Source organism: Parus major, chromosome 1 (assembly GCF_001522545.3).
Source record: "Parus major isolate Abel chromosome 1, Parus_major1.1, whole genome shotgun sequence".
NCBI lineage: Eukaryota > Metazoa > Chordata > Aves > Passeriformes > Paridae > Parus > Parus major.
In genome coordinates this window covers 4197990-4218557 of record NC_031768.1, presented here as the reverse complement: position 1 = coordinate 4218557, position 20568 = coordinate 4197990, and the positions used below count along the sequence as shown (strand labels likewise).

General features: G+C 41.2%; 1 protein-coding gene across 1 annotated transcript in view; it reads right to left on the bottom strand.

Annotated features, from left to right (window-relative positions):
- Positions 1–4641: 4641 nt before the first annotated feature.
- BACE2 (beta-secretase 2) overlaps positions 4642–20568 on the bottom strand; it is a 51126-nt gene continuing 35199 nt past the window's right edge. Inside the window, exons 7-9 of the mRNA XM_015646117.3 lie at positions 17514–17663; positions 16107–16275; positions 4642–11053 (exon numbers count right to left, since the gene is read on the bottom strand). Coding sequence (XP_015501603.1) covers positions 10800–11053; positions 16107–16275; positions 17514–17663 — 573 coding nt within the window. The 3' untranslated portion in view covers positions 4642–10799. The remainder of the gene's footprint in view (positions 11054–16106; positions 16276–17513; positions 17664–20568) is intronic.

Sequence of the window (20568 nt, the reverse complement as noted above, 5' to 3'; positions counted from 1 at the left end):
ATTTTTTTTAATTTTTTCTCAATCGCTAAATGGTTTGGGTTGGAAGGGACCTTGAACATCATCTGGTCCCAGACCTGCTACCATGAGCAGGGAACGTCCCAGCACATCAGCTTACTCAGGCTTTGGACACTTCCAGGGATGGGGAAGCACCCCACCACCCTCACAGTGAAGAATTTCTTCCAAATAGCCAATCTACTCTCTTTGAGTTTGGATCTATTCTCCAGATGAACCAGTGATTTTTGAGCCTGTTGAACCCAACCCAGGGCTTTTTCCATTGGAGACCCCTCCTCCTTCTTCCACCCCTCGTCACAGCACTGGGATGACACAATTTCCACCACGAGCTCCATCCCACCCTTGGTTCATCTTTCCTTGTGCCCCAGGTGTCCTGCACCATCACCTGGAGGTTTCCTCCCTGCTGGGTCACCAATTTTCATTTAGAAAATCGCTCAAACTGCTCTGTGATTCTGCACTGCAGTTGCCCTTAAAACCTTTCAGATTTAGTTCCCACTAAGCTCTTTCGTTCCTTCTCCCTCTAATTCTGCACAGGAATTACGTTTAGCTCAGCAAACAGATGAATAAAATCCTGCAGGAGGGTTCATATAGGAACTGCAGCCAGAGTGGGGCTTTTGCATTCCTCCCAGGATACTTTTGAAAGCTGTAAATGTTTCCAGTCCCTGGAGGAGAGGTGTTTCTTGTCCTTGTCTGCAAGTGGTATATTATAACACCCAGTAAATTGCAGGTAAAACCTAAGGGAGTAATTGCTGCTGGTTATTTTCAAATGTACTGGAGCTTGCAAATGAAAAAGCGATGCCCCATAAAACCTGGGTGTGTGAATAATTAAAGAGGTAACGTGGGACAAATAAACTTAAGGAATGAGAAGCATTGGACAGAAAGGAAAAAGAGTTATGAGAAGGCAAGAGGAAGTTAAGGGCAACATTAATCTGGTATACTTTTCAAAATATGCTGTTATTTCTTTAGGAAGTGTTATCCTGCAAGCTGGCACATCAGAAAATGATGCTCCTGTTAATAAATGATTGAAACTGTTGAAGACTGAACTTGTAGCCCTTAAAGTAACAATAATACAGCTCCAAACCCAAAACACTGCTTTGTAACTGAATGAAAATTTCCTTTTTATTAAAGCAAGGAATATTAACTAGGACTTGGGATAATTTAATTTTGAAATAAATTTATTGTACGAGTAGAGGTGGCTCACAGATTCCATAGAGAAAACATTTAAGCCCTTAGGAACTTTGTCACCACCTCAATACAGTGAAAAAACCACTTCACTGGCCATCAGTGTCTATTGGAAAAAATTAAATTTTACCTGTTTTTGCCCACAAGAAAAGTGTAGCAGGCTACTTTTCATTACTGCCTAAACTACATGGAACTACACCCAGGCATTTGCTACAAATCCTGGTTTGTTGGCCTGCCAAATCCCAGGGATTCAGTGGCTGAGGGGATTTTAAGTGCCAAAGAAGAGTAAACTCTAAAGTGTTTTAGATACTTCAGATATCTCAGTTTTGTATCTGCAAAAAACACAAGCAACACTTCTTTCTTTAGTGATTAGTGAGGTGCAGAACCCTTCTGAAGGATCATTTCTGGTTTCATCCTGCAAACATTCATTCTGTAATTGGAAAGCTTAGAGAAAAAACTTACAAAATATTAATATTAATATTAGTACTGTGAGGCTGTAAAACCCTTTGGTGCTAAGCAGGACAGGAAATTTAGTCAGGAAACAAATGACACTGAATGGAGCAGGTGAATGCATCTACAGGGTCTTATTCTTGTCTCATCACCACAAAATCCAGCCAGCAGAGGAAGTTTATGGTCTAACACGGTTAAAACAACACCAGCAAGTTCCTGCTTGCTCTTTGAACCATGGCACCAACAGAGAGATTTTCTGCATCCACCTCACTTGACTAACAAACGAGCAGAAGTGTCGTTCCAGCCCTTGTAAGAATTTAATTTACGTGTTTTCTGCTTGCCCACAAAAGGCCAGCAGCGGATTTTCAATCCTGCCAGGACGAGTTTAAAGAATTTTAATGATTTGAAACGGAGGCAGAGTTTGCAAGGCAGGGAGAGAACATTGAACTAGATCTTTACTTGTGGAGCTCACAAGAACTTAAAAAAGTAGACCTCCTACATAAAATGTGCAGCTGATGTCTAATTTTACCTAAGACTCAGGGCAGACAAGAACATGTACAGGGACAGCAGGGGCAGCAGTATGGAAGAGCAGTTATTTAACTCACCCATAATTTACCACGTGCCTGGGCCATAATTTAACTCACCCATAATTCACCACCTGCCTGTGCTGTAACTCAGCATTCTGTGTGGTGGTGACATGAAGGGGAACATAGAGAAATAGAGATGTACATGTCTGTTGTAATAAAATTTTTGTCTGTTATTTTCTGGTTTTTGTTTTTTTGGGGTTCCCCCCTTTTTTATTTTTATTTTTTTTTTCCTTTTTTTTCTGGTATACCTTGCCTGTCTTTATGAAACCCAGGAACAAATACTTAAAACAAGATGAGAACTTTTAGATGCTTCTTTTGTGGATATAAAGGATTAAAGTCACTTTCCTCAAGATATGCAATAATGGATCATTTAACAAAGGGCAAAAAGCAAGCATTGATTACTTTCAGCTGATAAGCTGGAAAACCTGTAGAGCTTGTGAATCTGGGGCATTGCTGGCCTGCTAAACCATACAAAGGTGGGGCTAATTTGTGTGGTTTTCTTTGTGCTTTGATAATCCAGAGAAAATCTGGAGAAAAAATATATTTACCTGCACTTCATCCAGATACAAGATGAATACATCAGCAAATGAATGTATCATTCAAATCAGTCAAAAATGAATCTGCAATTAAAAATCAGTATAAACCACCAGCCTGGAGAATGCTCAAGCTGTCCAACAATGAAAAGAATCTCATTCAGTAAGAATACAGAAAGCTGAAAGTAATCTTAAATTTACAATTAAAAAGCACTCAAGGGAAAAGTAAATGGTATTCCTACTCATAGGAGTTCAGTACAATTCTGGGTGCATGAAAAGAAAGAATTTGAAGAATCACAATACCTTGTTTATTCATAGAAAACAGTCTCATCTAGCTAACAGCTTTAAAAATCCAATACTCTAGTATTTGTGCAGCACAGATCCCTGTATTCTTTACAATAATCTGTATTTTGGGAAATGCTATTGAATTCCCCAGCCAAACAGATGATGAGTCAAGGTATAGGCAAGTGGTACTTGTCAGCCTCTAGAAGGGGAAAAAATAAAAAAGCCACAAGCCATTTATTTTTAAAGAGCTTGTTTTGGTGGAGAAAGGGAAGAATAGTAAATGTTTACTGTTTAAGTGGCCATCAGAATTACACATCGTACTGGAAAATTACACAGAGCACTTGCATTGCCAACCTTCACGTATTTGTGTACACTTCACTGTCATTATCAAAAAAAACCCCTTTAATTTCGCAATGAATTCTCACTTTCGTGTTTCACACACAAACTTAAAAGCTGTTTTGTCTAGACAGGCCAGTTTTCATGGGCAAAGATGAGCAAGGGAAGTGTGATTAAACAGTTTTAAAGTTCTGGGGTCAATGAGCCTGAAGAATGGAGGGTGCTCTGAAGATGATGGCAATTTCCAGAGCGTAAGAGAAGCTTAAGCACGAGAAAAATAACAAGTTGTGGAGCAGAGCTGTGTAATAAAGGGATCATGGAATGGTTTGGAAGGAACCTTAAAGATTATCCAATTCCCACCCCTTGCCATGGGCAGGGACACCTTTCACTGGAACAGGCTGCTCAGAGCCCCATCCAACACCTGGATGGGTGGATTACCATGGATAACCAACGCCTGTGGATAACACCACAGGGATACCTGTGGCATTAATGGAGAGCCTTCGCTGAATAGCAGGACAGAAATAAGCAAAACCTGCCGGCTTTGAAGGAAAAATATTGAACAGTTGCTGCCACTCCATCTTACTTGGCTAATGCCCTAAATTTACAATTTACACAATAAATACACCGTGCTGCCCTTAAAAAGCTATGGGCTTAAAAAAAGGGACTTTTAAAAGAGGCCTTTTAAAAGGGACTTTTAAAAGTTTAGGTGGAGGGAAGAGGGAGATGATAAACGATCAGAAGACCTTAAGCTAAGGACCTTAGAGGTCGGGTATTCAAAAAAGAAAATGAAAGTAACTTTTAAGGGAATTCGGCCAAAAATATCCAAGAGTTGGAAAACGCCCCTTGGGCTCCACCTGGCGAGGAAAGATTGCGGAGCAGGGATTGGGGATTTGTGTCCCTTCTCCATCCTCATCCCAGGGCAAGAACAGCCCTAGGTATGACCCGATTCCACTCCAAACCATCAGCAGCTTCACCTTCCCAGCTTCATGCTTCCCCTGCTCCATTCTGCCCCATACTGAAATGAAAAGTTGAAGCAGGAATATCTCTAATTCGGGAATAAGCAGGGGAAAAAAAAAATCACCTCGGAGCTAAACTTGGCTGCCTCCCCCTCCTCTGCCAGGGTCAGACGGGATCTACAGCAGCTCTGCTTTCTCTGCCAGAAGTTGGAATTGACAGTCACAGGAGGAATTTGGATGGATATAATTTATCAGCTTTGAAATTCATCTTAACAGGATTTAACAGACACACAGAATAGGTTGAAAGAATTAATCATTTATTTTACGCAGCATAAAATCTGATTTTTTTACATAGTGTTTATCTGAAAATGGCAAGACCTGAAAGTACAAAGTATCAGTTTTTGGAAAATTGAGTAATGCGGCTTGACAGTAAGTGGGATAGAGATCCTAACATAACCTGAAGATTGAATTAGAAAGACTATACCCCTTTATTCAAAGTTTTGATCCCATTTTCTTTTCAGTCAATGTTAAAAACATTGTCTAATAAAAAAAAACAACCAACCAAACCAAAACAACAGGTGAAGAAATGCCTCTCTAAGCTGGAATAATTTCCTTAAAGGTGAAATCCTTTCCACATTTCCTGAATAACTATCAAGTAACAGTTAATGGAGTGTTAAAAGCCTTAAAAGATCTCTGCATCTCCATATAAAATTTGCAATAAAAAAAGTGAACTGCCTGTTTCAGGTAAGTCTTAAACACTGAACTTTGTGTAGTTTCTGCACACACAGAGTACTGGCTACCAAAGCAATTTTTTCCAGCACATATTGCAATAATCCACACCTTTGTGCCATCAAGAAATTGCTGTCTTTTTATTAACTCTAAACATTCTCAATTCCATTTTTTTTTTTTTTAACCACAAAATTTTCCAGAGGACAGCCATGCTGCAAATAGAGCCATTTAAACATTCAGCTCTATAACCCCTCTCTGAGAACACTGCAATAAACATGCCCTGTGCAGGTTTGACTTGGCCCTGTGAAAATTGCCCTCATCAGAGGGGGACGGGATGAGAGGATTGTTACAAACAATGTCCTTTATTTGAGTGTTTTGCCTAAATACACATTGCTGTAAAATCAGAGCAAATTCAGTTGCTCAGCTGGAGTTGTTTTTAGGAAAAAAAATGTCATGGATGGAGCTCTCAGAGCTCCTTGTGGTCCTCCTCTCCACCCTGTACTTCCTGAGGATGGAGAAAAATGAGAATATACAGCACCAGGGTGTATTTCCAAGTGGGGAGTGAAAGAAGTCCAGGGAATGTAGTCAAATGCACAGAAGAGTTCTTGGCACACATTAAAATTCAGGGACCATTGGCACAGGTAAAGCTCTGGCTCCAATTCTTCTCCTAATTGCATTGCAAGGATTTTCAACCTACAGTTAATTTTTAAAACATTAAAGAACTACTTTAAAACAGGTCTGATGATATGATAAACAAGAAAAGCATGTCATTTGTTAGAAAGCTGAAATTGGAAAATGGAGATCTTAACCTTTTAGCAACTTTTTTGGGGGGGGAATGAGAAGGGGTAAATGGCCTAGAAGACAAATGAGAAAAATCAGACTTACAACCAGTGAATTAGTAGGACAGCGACTATACTAAAATATATTTAAGTGATTGTTATCAATTAAAAAAAAAAATAAAAAGGAAGAGAACACTAATTGAGAGCTCCTTCTTTTTAAATTTTAAAAATTACCTTTTGTATTTTACTTTTGGCTAGCTCACAAGAAATTCTGCGTGTGCCTTCACGGTCGAATCTAAAATTCCAAGTATTTCAAAGACCACCTGACCACAAAAATCTGGCCAAATACAAACCTTTCTTATATTACTACTGCACAGTCATTGATGTCAGCATGTTTGATGATCTCCTGTCCTGCTGCTCACAAGTGCCAGTGCTGGGGGTGAGAAACAGCTCTGTGTTACATGGAGAGAGGAATATTCAGCAGCTGGGCAATGATCCAGTCTAAAGATGGTCGTGCCCTGTCTTCACCTGGGAGTGGATAATTCCCAGTAGCACCAAAAGGCACCTTGGAGTGCTGGTTTCCAGAATATTCAGGCAAGTGGGCCCTTGCCAAAGGAAATGGGGATTGTTGGATGTTGCACCTACAGCAGCTTTTCAGCAGCTGCCGCCTCACCGTGCCTTTTGTGTTTTGGATCCATCTCACCCAGGGGTTTGGCTGAAGCCAAGTATTTCTGCTAGCATTCCCAAAGAGCCATTCCCAGGATGCTGGATTACTCACAAGCCTGGATTAGCATCTAATTAAGCCTCAAAATCCAGCAAATCTAACTGGCTCAGAAGAATGCTCGTATCCCATTACCAACCTATCTTCACTTCTCTCAACAGCAGCAAAGACTTCAGCAGCCAGAAATGAACAATTTATCAATCAGAGAGTCAAGTTTGACAGGAACTAATGTCTTGGTAAAAAGTACAGCATTTTATGCAAAGGATAGATCTGTTATGCTCTTGCAATTTTTAATGAAGCTAAAGGCATCCTATTTATTTTTCTTTCTGCAATTCCCTTTAGTTGCACCTCCACAGGTCACTGTACCAACACCTTTCATTACACCACTCATATTGCTATTTATATTAATGTCTGAGATGAGGATATGACAATCAACACCAGCCCAGTTTCTGGAAACCCCTACGGAAATCAAAGAAATTTCCAGCAGCACAATCATTTTGTAATACTGGAAAATTTAAGGATCTCTCTTTGTCTCTCTGAAAATGTGCAGTGCTGTGCAACTCTCACAAGCCTCTTAATATTTAAAAGGAAATCCTTCAGTAAGACAAAGCCAGCCAATACACAAGGATTGGGTACTCATAGGTTGACTTTCACTGATAAATTTTACAGCTGCTGAGCACAAGAGACACCAAAACCCATTGCTACATTGCATTCAGGTTGATGCAACATGCACATCCTAAACACAATCCTTCACCTTAAAAACAGAACAATCCCCTCCACCTAACTTCTTTGGCAGCCCCTGAACAAAAGCCTTATTAAAATGCTTCATCTATTTCCCTCAGCATTTAAATTGCGCCAAGAAACCCATGATAGTATTTCTAAAACTTGCGAAGGCAGCGGGATAGAATGAACCTATTCCCAGGGCTGGGCTCAGGTTTAACCACTCCAACTCAAAGCACACCCCCTGAAATCCCTGGCTATCTCACCGATGGTATCAGATTACCTGCGAGGCTGCAGCCAGGGGAACACAACTTTCTGAAACTTTCCTGGGATGTGGTGTTGCATTCCCATCAGAGGAGAGCTGGGTCAGCACGAAATATTGATATTTTTTACAAGGGATAGTTTGGAGTGCTGTGATTTGGAGCATCCTGTCTTCCATAATAAATAAAGGATATTTTCCAGTATCATCTTTACTCAATGCTCTGGGGTTTTTTCAACCCCCCTCCCCCCATTTTTTTTTTTTTTTAAGGTGTGGTTTATTCTTACACTTGAAGTTGGTTAACAGGAACATATCTCAAAACATATACATTTTTTGAAATATATCAGAGAAAGAGATCACTGTGAGTTACCAAGTGACCACACATGGTTATAGTGTAACTATATCTATGTAACTATCACTGTGTTTCATCTTCCATACAAAACTGCTCGGGAGCATTATTTTTCTTAATGTGTTGTAGGCTAAAAATGAACTCTCCAGGGTTTCCATTGCTCTCCTTGTTGCCAGAGCAACAAAGCAATGCTCACCTGAATTTCCGCCAGTAGCAATTTACAAGCCCAGATGAAGTTTGTGCTGTGAGCAGGTGTCACTCACAGCATTTTTACCAGGAGCCACATTTTTAGTGTGAAGGAATGCCAGGAAAACTCAAGAATATATCAGTATTTCATTTGTGCTACTTGGTTACCGCTCCTCCTCATTCAAGTGTTTCCCTCAAAATATCTTGACCAAGGACATTCAAAGGGAAAGGGTAATACTTAAATCTTTTCTATAAATCCAGTGCAATAAGAAGACTTTGTTCACCAACTCAGAAGAAATCTCACTAAAGATCCTACTCAGAACCTTTCCCAATAAATTTCTTCCTAAAACTCTTTGTGGTGAGGAGATAGGAAGGTTCTGAGGTGAGGGGAGCAATGAAGTGAAACTTTTTAAGAGCATACAAGTTGTTTTCACTTTCTGAATTGAAAGAGGGTTTATTGTTTAACACTATCCATCCAAAATCCATACTGTGTTTTGGTTTGGAACAAGTGACAGAAGCATAACTTCTACTGCCATACGGTAGAAAAAGAAGGAATACACCTCTGGAGTTGTTATGTGTTAAAACAAAACCCAGGAGGACAATGTGTAATTCTTAATTTAAAGATATTTGGAAAGAGATATACAAAGTAGAACACTGAGAAAACAGCTAAGCTCTATGGCTTATTTCATGTAATTCACAATTTTTCTCCTCTTAAAAACTAAGAGGCAGAGGGAGAAGGAGACAAGCTCAAAATTCCTTCCTGTTTCCAACTCCAAATTCCACAAGAAATCATTTTCAGACGTAGAATCACAGCATCAATTATTTTACTCTACTGAGCCAAGCAATCTGAAAGTGCAAGAATTGAAAAGAAAACCACAGGCACTTCCAGTTATGACGTGAAAGACATAAGTTAGTTAAAAAAAACCCCACAGTGTTTTATTTTCACACACATGACGTGCATCTGTGTAAATGCACCATTCCTGAAAAAAAATAAAAAAAAAATAAAAAATCTTTCCTTATTCCACTCAGAGTCAGATACAGAGGCAGTGTGAATCACAGAGCTATATGAAAGGATTTTGGGCAGAAAATTGTCTGGGCAAGGGATTGGGAAATTCAGAGCTAAGCTTTTTTTTTTTTTTCCTCATTTCCCATACAGATAGCAAACTGCTCTGCTATCAAAATGCAAAGGAATATATTTTCCTTTTTTTATGTATAAAAAATCCTCTGCCTTGCACTGTTTATCTTTCCAATCCGTACACTTAGGCCAGTGTTACAGAGAAGCCTGCAACTAGAGAAAAGAAAAATTGTCCTATCTGCAAAGAAAGCACCTCGTTCTGACCTCAGCATGATGATCTGCGTTTGCAGAATGGAAACCTGGTCAAATACATCCTCCCCTGCCTTCTCCCACTGTTGTTTCCAGTCCCACCACGTGTTTGTTTTCATCCAGGCAGGACAAACACACTTTTCATTTGATTGATGCCAAAATGAACACCTCCAACTGCTGCTTGAGCTGAAAAATCAGCCAGCATAAAGACTTTCACTCCACAGCCTGTCCATACAGACAGGTACTTCTCCTTTGAATTTCAAGGTTGCTGAGCTCAGCCAAATGAAAAAAAAAGAAAAAAAAAAGAGTTGTCTTTCTTATTTTGTTTTCTTTTTGTTACACCTTCCCTAGAAATACAGCAGAACACAGACCTCACTTTCTTGTCTGTCCATACATATGCAGATCAGCCTTTTCTAAATATCAAACTCAGAAAAAACCCAACAAAACCCTACACGAGGTGGGGGAAACTGAAAGGTTTCTTTTTTTTTTTTTTTGTGCACCAAAGTGGAACGCCATGAAGTATTAATTTTTATAAAATCCCAAAAAAAATTTCAAAGCCAAGCCGTTACATTTGGTTGTGTGGAGCATCTTTGTGCTTCAAGACCAGTTCTAATCCACACACTCACCAGTGGTAGCATCCTTGTAAATTAAGAGAGGTAGTCTTGTTTTACTCTAAGGCTGAACAAGTTTGTTTCCCAGTTTTCACCACCTTGGACTGTTTTGTTACAGCTCTCAGGGAGGGTGACCCTCTCAAGTGGCAGCAGTGATCCTGAGGGAAAGAAACCACAAACCAACATTTCTTCTTCATCTCCCTTGCTTTTTCTCTGCTGCTTAAGTCTGGCTTTTCTCCCTCCCCCACATCATAAGCACAGTTTCAAAATAAACTGATGTAAACAGAAAGCAGTATTCATTTAATGCAATTAATAAGAAAGAGTATTAATTTTTTTCTCTTTTTCTACAGTCAGGCTCGATTAGTTAGAAAATACTGACAGCTCCTTTTTTTTTTTTTGTGAAAGAAAGATGGGCAATTTTGTTCAGACAGTGGAAGAACATCATGGTGTGTTTTTTTTATATTTTTTTCTTAAACTTTTTTTAGTTTTGGTTTGCTTTTTTTTTTTTTTTTAAAGAAGGTACTGTAGAGAGCATAAAGGCTCATTGTACTGCAGTAGCAAATCCAGTACCGTAGCACTTCAGAGGTGGCTAACAGTGCTTTGGTTCAGAACCAGTATTAGAAAATAAAGCTATAAAAGTCACGATGCAGGATATTTGGTGGGATTTTCAACAGCGTTCTGTAGGAACGTAGAAAGGACTGAGGAGGCATTGGCTTCTTCCCCTTGGCAGAGCTCTTTGTCCTTGGTCCCGTTTTTAAGTCTGTTTTGGGATCCAGCCTCTCATTTCCACCGGTGGCGCACGAGGGAGGACTCGTCGTTGACCACGTCATTGTCCGTGTAGCGGTGCTGGCAGCGGGGTGGGATGAGCAGCAGGACGATGAGGACCAGCAGGATGACCCCACACAGGCTCATCAGGGCGTAGGAGGCGATCCAGAGCACGGGCTCGTGGAAGGAAACGCTGGAGACGCAGTTGCTGGCGACGTCCGCTGTGGTGAAAGGGCCCTCGATCTCAGAGACAGGAGAGCCGTCAGCTTCTGGGGAGTTACAGAAATCGGGTCAGAGAGACAGAGCTCAGGTCTACAGACACTGTTTAAAAAGTACTTGTGTATCCCTCTGCCCCGTCACGGCACGTCTCGGCACCCTCGTGTTTTACCGCGTTTCTCATGGCAATAAAAATGCAAGAATCCCGTGTTTATAACAAGGGGCTCTGAAGCATAAGGAGACCGTGACTCTCCCACACCTCCACAGGCTCAGAGAGAAGAGGGATTCCAGTCAGTCAAAGCCCAAACCACTGGATCACTTTTTTGCCTCTGCACTAATCTTTCAAAAATACCCAATTAAGTACCCTACAACACCCACCCTGGTGTAGGGTGGGGCCTGGGCAGCTTTTTGCTTGTTTCTGGCATTTCCAACAACTGGAAAAGCACCTCAGGTGATTCTATGATCTTCTGTGTTTGCTGTCTTCTTACAGAGCAGCAGGAGGGTTCATCAGCTTCACAGATACCTTAAAGGACTTTATCCTAAACACAAAGTGCAGTGTGGAGAGCAGCACAGACACTCTTGTGGATGAAAATCTAGAAGGAAGGTGAGGTGAGGCAGGAGAGCTGGGTGACAGCTGTCCACAAAAGGGGAGTGGAAGAGAGGCAGTGTCAGGAGTGAGGAGCAGGGACATGAAGTAGCAAAGGTGTTGGGCCAGGAGAGCTAACCCAGCAACTCAAAAAATGATGACAAAATTAAGGCAAGAAGCAGTCGTAATTCTCTTCTCTAGTCAGCCACTGCCATGACACATCTGAGTATTTTTTCATGAAGGCCTCAGTTTTAACTGTCCTGCTTGATTTCTCACACATTTTACATACAGGCACACTCTTGCCAGATGGGAAGTGATCCCATCCACTAAAAACCGTATCTCTTATTTTCACATATCTTAGTCACAACTTTGAAACTATGTTTAAAGAGATTACCATAAACTACACCCTTGAAAGGAAGAATGGAGCCTGAATTTTACAAAGGTGGACTTTAAGGTTCTTAAAAAAATGCAGAATAGGTTGGTTGCTTTATCTGCATAGATTTTGGTCATCATTCAGTCTCTGGCCTCATAAGACCTCATATTATTTAAAGATTTAGGGTTTTTTTTAGACTTAATTCAACTTAATTGTGGGCTGGTGTTGAAAGGGACAATCCTGCACCCTCACTCCTGTCCCTCACAGCCCCTTTCGTGTTGGTGGAGGGAATGGGAGGCTGCAACTCACAGATCAGATGGGAAACCAACCTTCACAACAAACAAAATGCCCAAACAAGGAATTTTCTGTGGAATCACTCATCTGAACCAACCCTTTCTTCACCCCTAAGTGTGGGAAGACTCCTTTAGCAGGAATATGCTGTGAGAGTGAACTGGGGGCACCCGAGGCTGCACCCACGAGGACCCTGGCACTGGTGAATAACCAAACACCCACTCCCCAAACTCATTAGATGGTAAAATTCTGCCTAGAAGGTCTGTGGCAGAAATAACTTTTGTCCAGAACCCCAGGACTGCATTTTGTCTGCTGTGCAATTATTTCTTCTGGACATCTCACACCCTCACACCTTTGGTTTGTCCCTATGAATTTCTGCAGCAACACCAAACTCAACCACACTTAACACCAATTTGAAAAGCAAGGCCTAAGTATCATTACTTAGTTGTATTTTGAAGAAGTTGGGGGAAAAGGAAAAGAGGTACAATTTTGCACCTTGGAAATAGCTTTGAAAATAAACAGTCTCTAATTACTCATTATTTGGCTCGAGCACAATAATTACTCCTATTAAAGAAGACAACACAAAACTGTTGCCATAGTGGCTGACATTTTAAATTGCATTTTGAGAATGCTTTGATAGCAGCACAGCCTCTGCTTTCTTCCCTCCAAAAGGGAAAAAAAAAGTTTTCCCTCACACTCTTCCACCCCCAGAGAAATTGAGAGGAAATTTGCTTAAATTGTTCAAAGAAACAAAATAAACTAACAGTCACACACACACAGCATATTACACATTAACTGAATTAGAGTACTTTGATGTATTATTTTAGAATATCTGGTGGTACCTAACTACAGTACTTTTATAACTGTAGATTTTAAACTGAGATTTTCTTCATTGTTGATGATTGCAGGACAAAAAAGGTGCCTCTGGAAAAATGCTATTTTCTAACATTTGCATAGAACTCAACACACGCTAGCTCACCCACTTGGGCGGTTATAAAGGCAGTAAACCTGGAATTAGATCAAATTCATCATAGAATTGTAAAATACAGCTTGAAAGGGGCCCTGGAAGTCACCTAGACCGGGATCCTACTCAGAGCAGGACTGTCAGGATCAATGGATCAGTTCTGCAGATCTATCCAGCCAGGCCTGGTAAAACCCCGAGGAGGGGAACCCTGTTCCAGTGCTTTGCCACCCACCTGGTGAAGAAAAAACCAACCTTCCTGAATGTCCCTGGTAGATGATGCTCTTACATAATTTCATTTTCATTTACCTTGGCTTCCATTCAGCATAAGGCCTTCCAAAACCCCAGTTCTTTTCCCATAGGACTATTTCTATTTATTTATCTATTTATCTATTTATTTATCTATTTATTTTTATTTTTTTGTTTGGAAAGGGACCTTAAAGGTTACCTAGCTCAAACCCCCTGCCATGGGTAGGGAACTTTCCATTAGACCAGGTTGTTTAAAGCCCTATCCAACCTGGCCTTGAACACTTCCAGGTTGCTTCACTAAAACCAGCTTGTTGATCTGAACATCCTGTCTCAAGAAGGGACCTGATCCAAAAACCTGTCCTATAAATACTAGGTTACCAACAGGCAGCTCAAAATTATTTCTCTGAATAAGTCTTCAAGGGTTTCATGTAATGAGGAAAAGGCAAATTTCCTTCTACAATGGAATAGCTTCCTGCAGCCATCTAACTTTGCTCATTCTTGGTACATCCTGGAGAATGAAAATGGTCCAAGGAATAATGTGGGATAAGCCAGTTCTCATCTCCAGCCAAGTCTGAAAAGTAACCTGGAAGTTCAGTGAAATTCAGGTTTTTAGTCCTGTTCCCATAGCTTTTTTATTCATCATATGCAGCTCTAACAGCATACAAAAACACAGATTTAATTTAATGTTCACACTAAGACAGCAAAGGCCATTGCAAAAGCCACTGAATGGCCTTCAACATTCCTCTGTTTCTGAAGACTGAGCCACCAGTAATTCAGTTTAATTTATGCCCACAGAAGGCTCCAAATAAACGCCACTGATATTGTTGCTCTGAGGGCATGGCTGGCCTCCACAGGAAGCCAGTTCGGCAGCTCCATCCCTCACCACTCACAGCCGTGGCTCTCTGATCAAAGTGCTGTTAAATGTGGAAACCACAGGCTGTGGAGAAGTGAAACTCAGCACAACTGGCACAATCCAGAGAAATGTCATCTGCCCCACGTGAGTGGAACCCGGCAGCTCCGCACGTCTCGTCTCAGCTGATTCCTCAGGGAGTTCCCGTGATGCTGGGCTCGGAATGTGCAGAAAACGTGGATAATGGGACAGGGAGGAAATGTCTGGGAGCACCAGCTGGGTGTCCCCACACGGCCAAGCTCATGGAAATTCCAATGGCAGCTCTATTCAGCAAGCTCAGCTCTTCCTCTCTGGCAGAACTGCACAAAGTGGTCAGACTGTGCTTGCAATATTAACACCGAGGTGTTTTTATGGTTCCCTGATTGTTTCTCTCAACAAAGAGGGGCTGGCAAAGCTGTTCTGATGCACAGCAGCTGCCTGGTGTCCCCTGCTGACCACATGTGCTCAATGAGTTCTGCCACATGCCCCTTCCTCCCTCCAGGACAGGGACAGGAGGCAGCTCCACACTTGCTCCAGCTGCACTCAGGAGGCACCAGGAAGAACGAGAGGCAGGAAAACCTGACCTGCAGGATTTGTCCAGTTACACTCTCCTGCCAGGTGCATTCAAAATGTGATTTTCATCACTGTGTGCCACCTCACAGGAGTGTCCATAAACCAGCTTGTATCAATATCCAGATTTCCTGTGGGAGCGAGCTCAAAGCTGACAAGTCTCAGCTTCTTAACAATGGAGAGATTAAAAAAAAATAAAAAATATAAAAAAGCTTTAAAACTGCCCTAAAGCAACAACTCAACCAGCAGTATCTCTGTTTTTCACCTCTATGACTGCATTAAGCACTCCAGTCCTAATTACCTTTACATTCATTTACATTGCAGAAACACTGCCAGTTCCAGTCCTTTTCTCATGCAAACCTCAGGTGAGACAATGTTTTTCAGGACAGAGACCTGGATATGGGTGCACATCCTTCCCTCCTCTTCCACGTGGAGGTTTTTGCAATGTCAAAGGTCAAAGCAATGTCTGAACAAGGAGAGGAAACACCAAAGCTTTTGGGTTTTAGCTACGCTTTTGGTGAGAAAAGAGAAATAAAAGCTAAGCAGCACAGGAAAAGCAGCCAGAAATGATGAGCTTTTTCACATCTCCTCAGCAGCTAGTTAATACATTAATGGCTTTCTGCTTATGATGAGAAAAGTAATTGTTTAGAATTAACACAAACACTAATGTGAGTCACTTAATGTGAGTCCCATTTTCACCTCAGCTCATTCTCTGCAAATTTCTGAGGGGCTGAACAGGCTCAATTAAGAGCAAAGTGTGAGTAAGGCACTTCACACTGCAAGAGTTGGCTGAAGAATCCATTTATGCACAAGTCAGAGCAGGAACCAGCCCAGAAGGAAGCTGGGTTAGAAACAGGGACTCATCTGATGTAGCAGTTGGGGAAACTGCACACACAGACAGATGTCCCAGAAAGATCTTCCCTGTGAGAGGGAAGAACCCAGCACACATACCCTGAGCTGAGGCTGATTCACTGCATGCCAAAAGATGCTGCAATACAGTTTTGGGTTTTCTTTTATTTTTTTTTTTTATTTTTTATTTTTAAATCTTCCTTTGGAATGTGAATAGCTTGGAATTTCTTTGAAATACACCCTTCACACTGTGGGAGTAATCACACCAACAGGTAAGTGGCAAAGGTGTTTCTCTGAGTTTCCCTCACTCCCCAAATCCTGAGAGATTTTTCTCTTACCTGCACAGGGACTCACTGCAAAGCCCACTCTCCTCTGGGCTCTGTCAAAGATGACATAAAATCCTTCCATGACTGTAGCACCGATGACCAGAGCATTTGTGGAGGAGGAGATGCCGAATCGGTAGCACTGCAAATTATCTCCTATCACAAGGATGGGTTGAATATAAAGCTGTTAAAAAGAAAAGAAAAGAAAAAATTAAAAAAATAAAAAAAAAGGAAGCCAGAGTGTAAAAAGCAACACCTCACAGCAGGTGGAAGTTCAGAATTTTTCATTTTTATAGTTCAGGCACGCAAATTCCACTGGAAATGGAGAATGGATAGGGGCAAACAGATTTTTGTACATGATTTAAAACTGGTCAAAGCTAACAGGCAGGTAAGAGGTAAAGTGGATTCTAAAATAAATTTGAACACAGTCAGTCACTACATGCAGGTCAACAGCAAATTCTCGAGATTCTCACTTTTCACCTTATTTTCCATAAGGGAAGGATGGCTGAGGAAGAAATTGGGAGATTAACTCAAATTAAAGAAAAATTTAGTCATTAAAAAAATTATTAGGATGGAGTTGATTCAGAGAGCATTCAGTGTCAGCTGCAAGGTTCTTGATTTTATAAATTCAAGGCACATTTCACCCCCTGTCTCCTGGGGGAAGATGAATGATTGCCAAGCTACATGATCAATAGAGAAAAAGCTTATCATAAGGCTTTACTATATTTCAAGTTAAAATGTACTTAATAGGTTCATTCTTTCCTTTTCTCCTGCCTGTCCCTTGAGGTAAAAGAATGTATTAGTAATGTTAGAGGATACCAGCCTCTACTGCAACTTCTACTGGGAGGAGAAGGCAGAGAAGAAAAACAAAAGTGGCATATTATATTCTGAAAGTTAGGATGGAATATTAATAAAAGATAAAGCAGGCGAGTTACAGAAACTGGTGAAGAGCTCACAAAGGGTCATTGCCAAGATTTTCATATTCAGAAGAAGTGCTCCAACTCAAAATGCCACGAGAAACAAATCAATTCCCTTCCCAAAATGAGAAGATCAAAACATGCAGAGACATTCTGTATTGACATCTGATGTGGCCAAAGCTCATGAAAACAAAACAAAACCTTGCCTGTTTTCCCTGAAAAATTTTAAAAAAATAATTCCCAACTAGATGAACTACACTGAGAGAGAAACTGTTCTTGGTCCCTTTCTTTTTTTGCTTTTAGCTTTGACAAATTTGTGATTTTCCCTGTTTAAAAATTGATTTTTAAAATTTGATTAAAAAAGGTTTTCCTTGCATGCTATAAGCCCTAATAATAATAATAATAATAACCCTATTACTGATAAAAACAGCTCCTATTTTTAAGAGCATGTGCTTTAAAATAGTAAAAATAAATGCACAGATGAATAAACAAAGAAGGTTGAGACCTGTGGTAGGATAGAGATCCGAAACGACCTACTGGAGTTTTCATCCCTCAGGTAAATGGAGAGTTTGGGAAACAAGGACCAGGGTTTTTCAGTTCTATCCCAGCATGCAAGCTGTGAACCAGTCCAGAAACCAGAAGAGAATTCTTGTATCTGTAAAACAAACCGACCAAACAAAATTATACTCAGACATTACAGACATTTTGATAGATTTTTGTGAGTGATCACCACCACTATTCAATACTTTTTTCATTTCCATGGAGAAATTCAAGAACACAAACCTGAGCTGCTTTTTTAAGGACCAAAGCAAAACCCCAAACCCCAGTGCCCAAAACCATGATCTGGAGAATGGGGAAGAGGCAAAAACAAGTTTAACTCTCCCTTCCCTCCCCATTTTTGTCTCGTTATTTCCTCTACTGCAGTGAGGACACGTGGCCTCCCTGAGCAATCACTTCCACAACGGGATTTTACTGCCTCCCTCCCTCCTCTCACCAATGTTTTGAAGCAGCATTTTCCATTTTATAAAAACCACAAACCAAAATGCAAACCACGTGAATATATGAGACAATGAGGTCACCTCCCTTCCTCGTGCACCTACAGCTTCTCACTCAGCTTCAGAGTTTTGAAGGCAAGGGCTAAGCCAAAAATCTCCTGGCACTCAATGTTTGTTGGAATGGAAAGAAACACATCCCTCTGTCTCTTCTGCTGCCCTGTCACTCCCTGCCAGTACAACCTGACATGCTTTTGAAATAAAACTGGTTATCAGTACTTTGTAATATATCCATGGAACGAACAAAACTAAAAGCACACCTCTACAGAGCTTGTTTGGCTAAGACAAACATCTTGCTCAATGTTCCTGCTCCCTGAAGGTGACCTGCTGCCAGATCTGAGCAAAGCCCTTCCTCGTTTTACTGCATTACTTTGGCTGGTTCTTGTTCCCTCACCAAGCAGCAGTCAAGGGAGAGCTTGGTCTGAGGCTGCACAGCCAGAGCTTCCCATCTGGGTGAAGGGAAAAGATGGAATCCAGCCTCTGCACTCTCCTCATTTGTATTTATCTGTGGTATGGATTGTTCTGTAAGCATCAGCTCATTCATTAAAATATGGCATTTTACAGGTGGCAGGCGCTCAGCCCTCGCCTCACACTTGCCAGTGAAGCCTTTGTCAGGGCTGCACAGAGATCCTTCACATTTCCAAGTGATTTCTGCTCTGCTCTTGGGCCTCAGCAAGCACAGACTCATGTGAACAAGGAGATTTACCACCACTAACAGACCTTTTACCCTTAACTCTCAGCTGATGCTGAAGTGCCTCCCTTGGCACGGGGCAGAACACTCTTCCCTCACAGCGAATTCCCAGGCCAAACCTGCTGAGAAATACACTTCTCCTCCCTTTCCATTTTGTCTTGAAAAGCAGATCTGAGAAAAATTGCAAGATACCACCCAGCCAGGTCAGGCCAAGCCCATAAAGTGCTCTAAGTGCTTGCTTTAATTTCCCAGAAAGACTGCTTAATGCATTGCATTTCTCTCCCTTAATTCTGTGCAATGCATGTGGGAGATTTGAGTGCATGATAGCCTAAAGGCTATTAAAATAAAGACTTTATGATTATATAAGCCTTCCTTCATTCAACTTTTTAACTTAACATTGTATTACTGCTATCCTGACTTCAGCTCAGTGAGGTGTAGTTGGTGCCCCCCTTCCCTGGCTCATCTCTGCCCACCTGCCAAAATCACCACCCTTCAACACCAAACTGCATCGAAACTGCTGCTCCCTGAGAGACTTCAGCCCAAATAATGTAAGTTTTAAAAACCATCTGCACCACTAAAGAGCACAGAGAGCTCACAGCCTTGTTTTTTAACTGAGCTGAATAAAGAAATATGTCACACACACTTATCCCAGCATATCTGAGGGGGAAATAACACCTGGCTGGGGTGCTCATAACAAGCAGGATGAGCAGTGAGGAGCAGGCACTTGTTAACCTGGCTCACCTGTGGTCAGAAAAGTGTGTCTGACTACAGAAGATGATTTTTTTTTTCTTTTCCAGTGGTACATCTCCTGCCAGAAGCACAGAGCTGCAGTGCAATTGCTGAAAATACCCATTTTCCTGACATTGCTCCTACACAGCTGGAATCCCATCCTTGCACCCTGTAACTACTTTCTTATTTGGCAGACAATCTCCTTTGTCAAAGTAAATTCTGGGGTGTGTGGAGGGAAAGGGGTAAAGCAAGAAGGTCCTTGACATTAAGAAGAACTCAGAAAAAAAGCTACTTTCTTAATTTTTAACAGGAACAGAAAATAAACATTAAACAGAGCGAATGGTTCCATTTTATTTTATTTTAATACTTTATAGATCTGTCCACTGTTTCCTTGTCAGGTGGAGGGCCCCAGTTCAAATGTCCTGGCCAACATCAGAGGGGAGTGTGGACCACTGTGACCCACTTCCCACGAGGGTTCCTCACCCACAGGGTGACCTTACAAGAGCTCTTGGAGTGGCTTCTTTCAGTTCTCCCCCACATGCACTGAAATTGTTCCAGCCAACACTTAAGTGCTGTGCAAAGAGAAGAACTCGTAACTGGTACATTTATTTCAGATACTGGACATCTGCAGGCAGTGAAGAACACTTCATGCCAAATTTCTGCTCTCGATCAAGTGGGAAAAAAGGATCTCAATCTTGAATTATCAGCACACAGGCAAACACTCTGTCTTTGGGGCAGCTGCTTACTGTGTTTCCTGTGATTTGCATCAACAACCACTGTCTGATTGTGAGTCCATGACAAAAATATCCAGTTTGTTCACACTGAAATAGCTGGTGTTTATTCTCTTTAACCTTCTTGGTGCTGTTCCTTGTATTGAACAGAAATTTATGAATAGTTTTTATTAACCAGAAAATGCTGCTTCAGCCACTCCACACACAGAGAACTCCACCATCCCCATGCCCTAATTCTAAAGCCCACTCTGTTTCCAAAGAAAGATGCTTTTGAACATAAATAATTCAATAATGAAGGTCAAAAGCAGCTTTATTGATATGAATAATCCTAATGAATGGCATTTATTCTAGACAGCA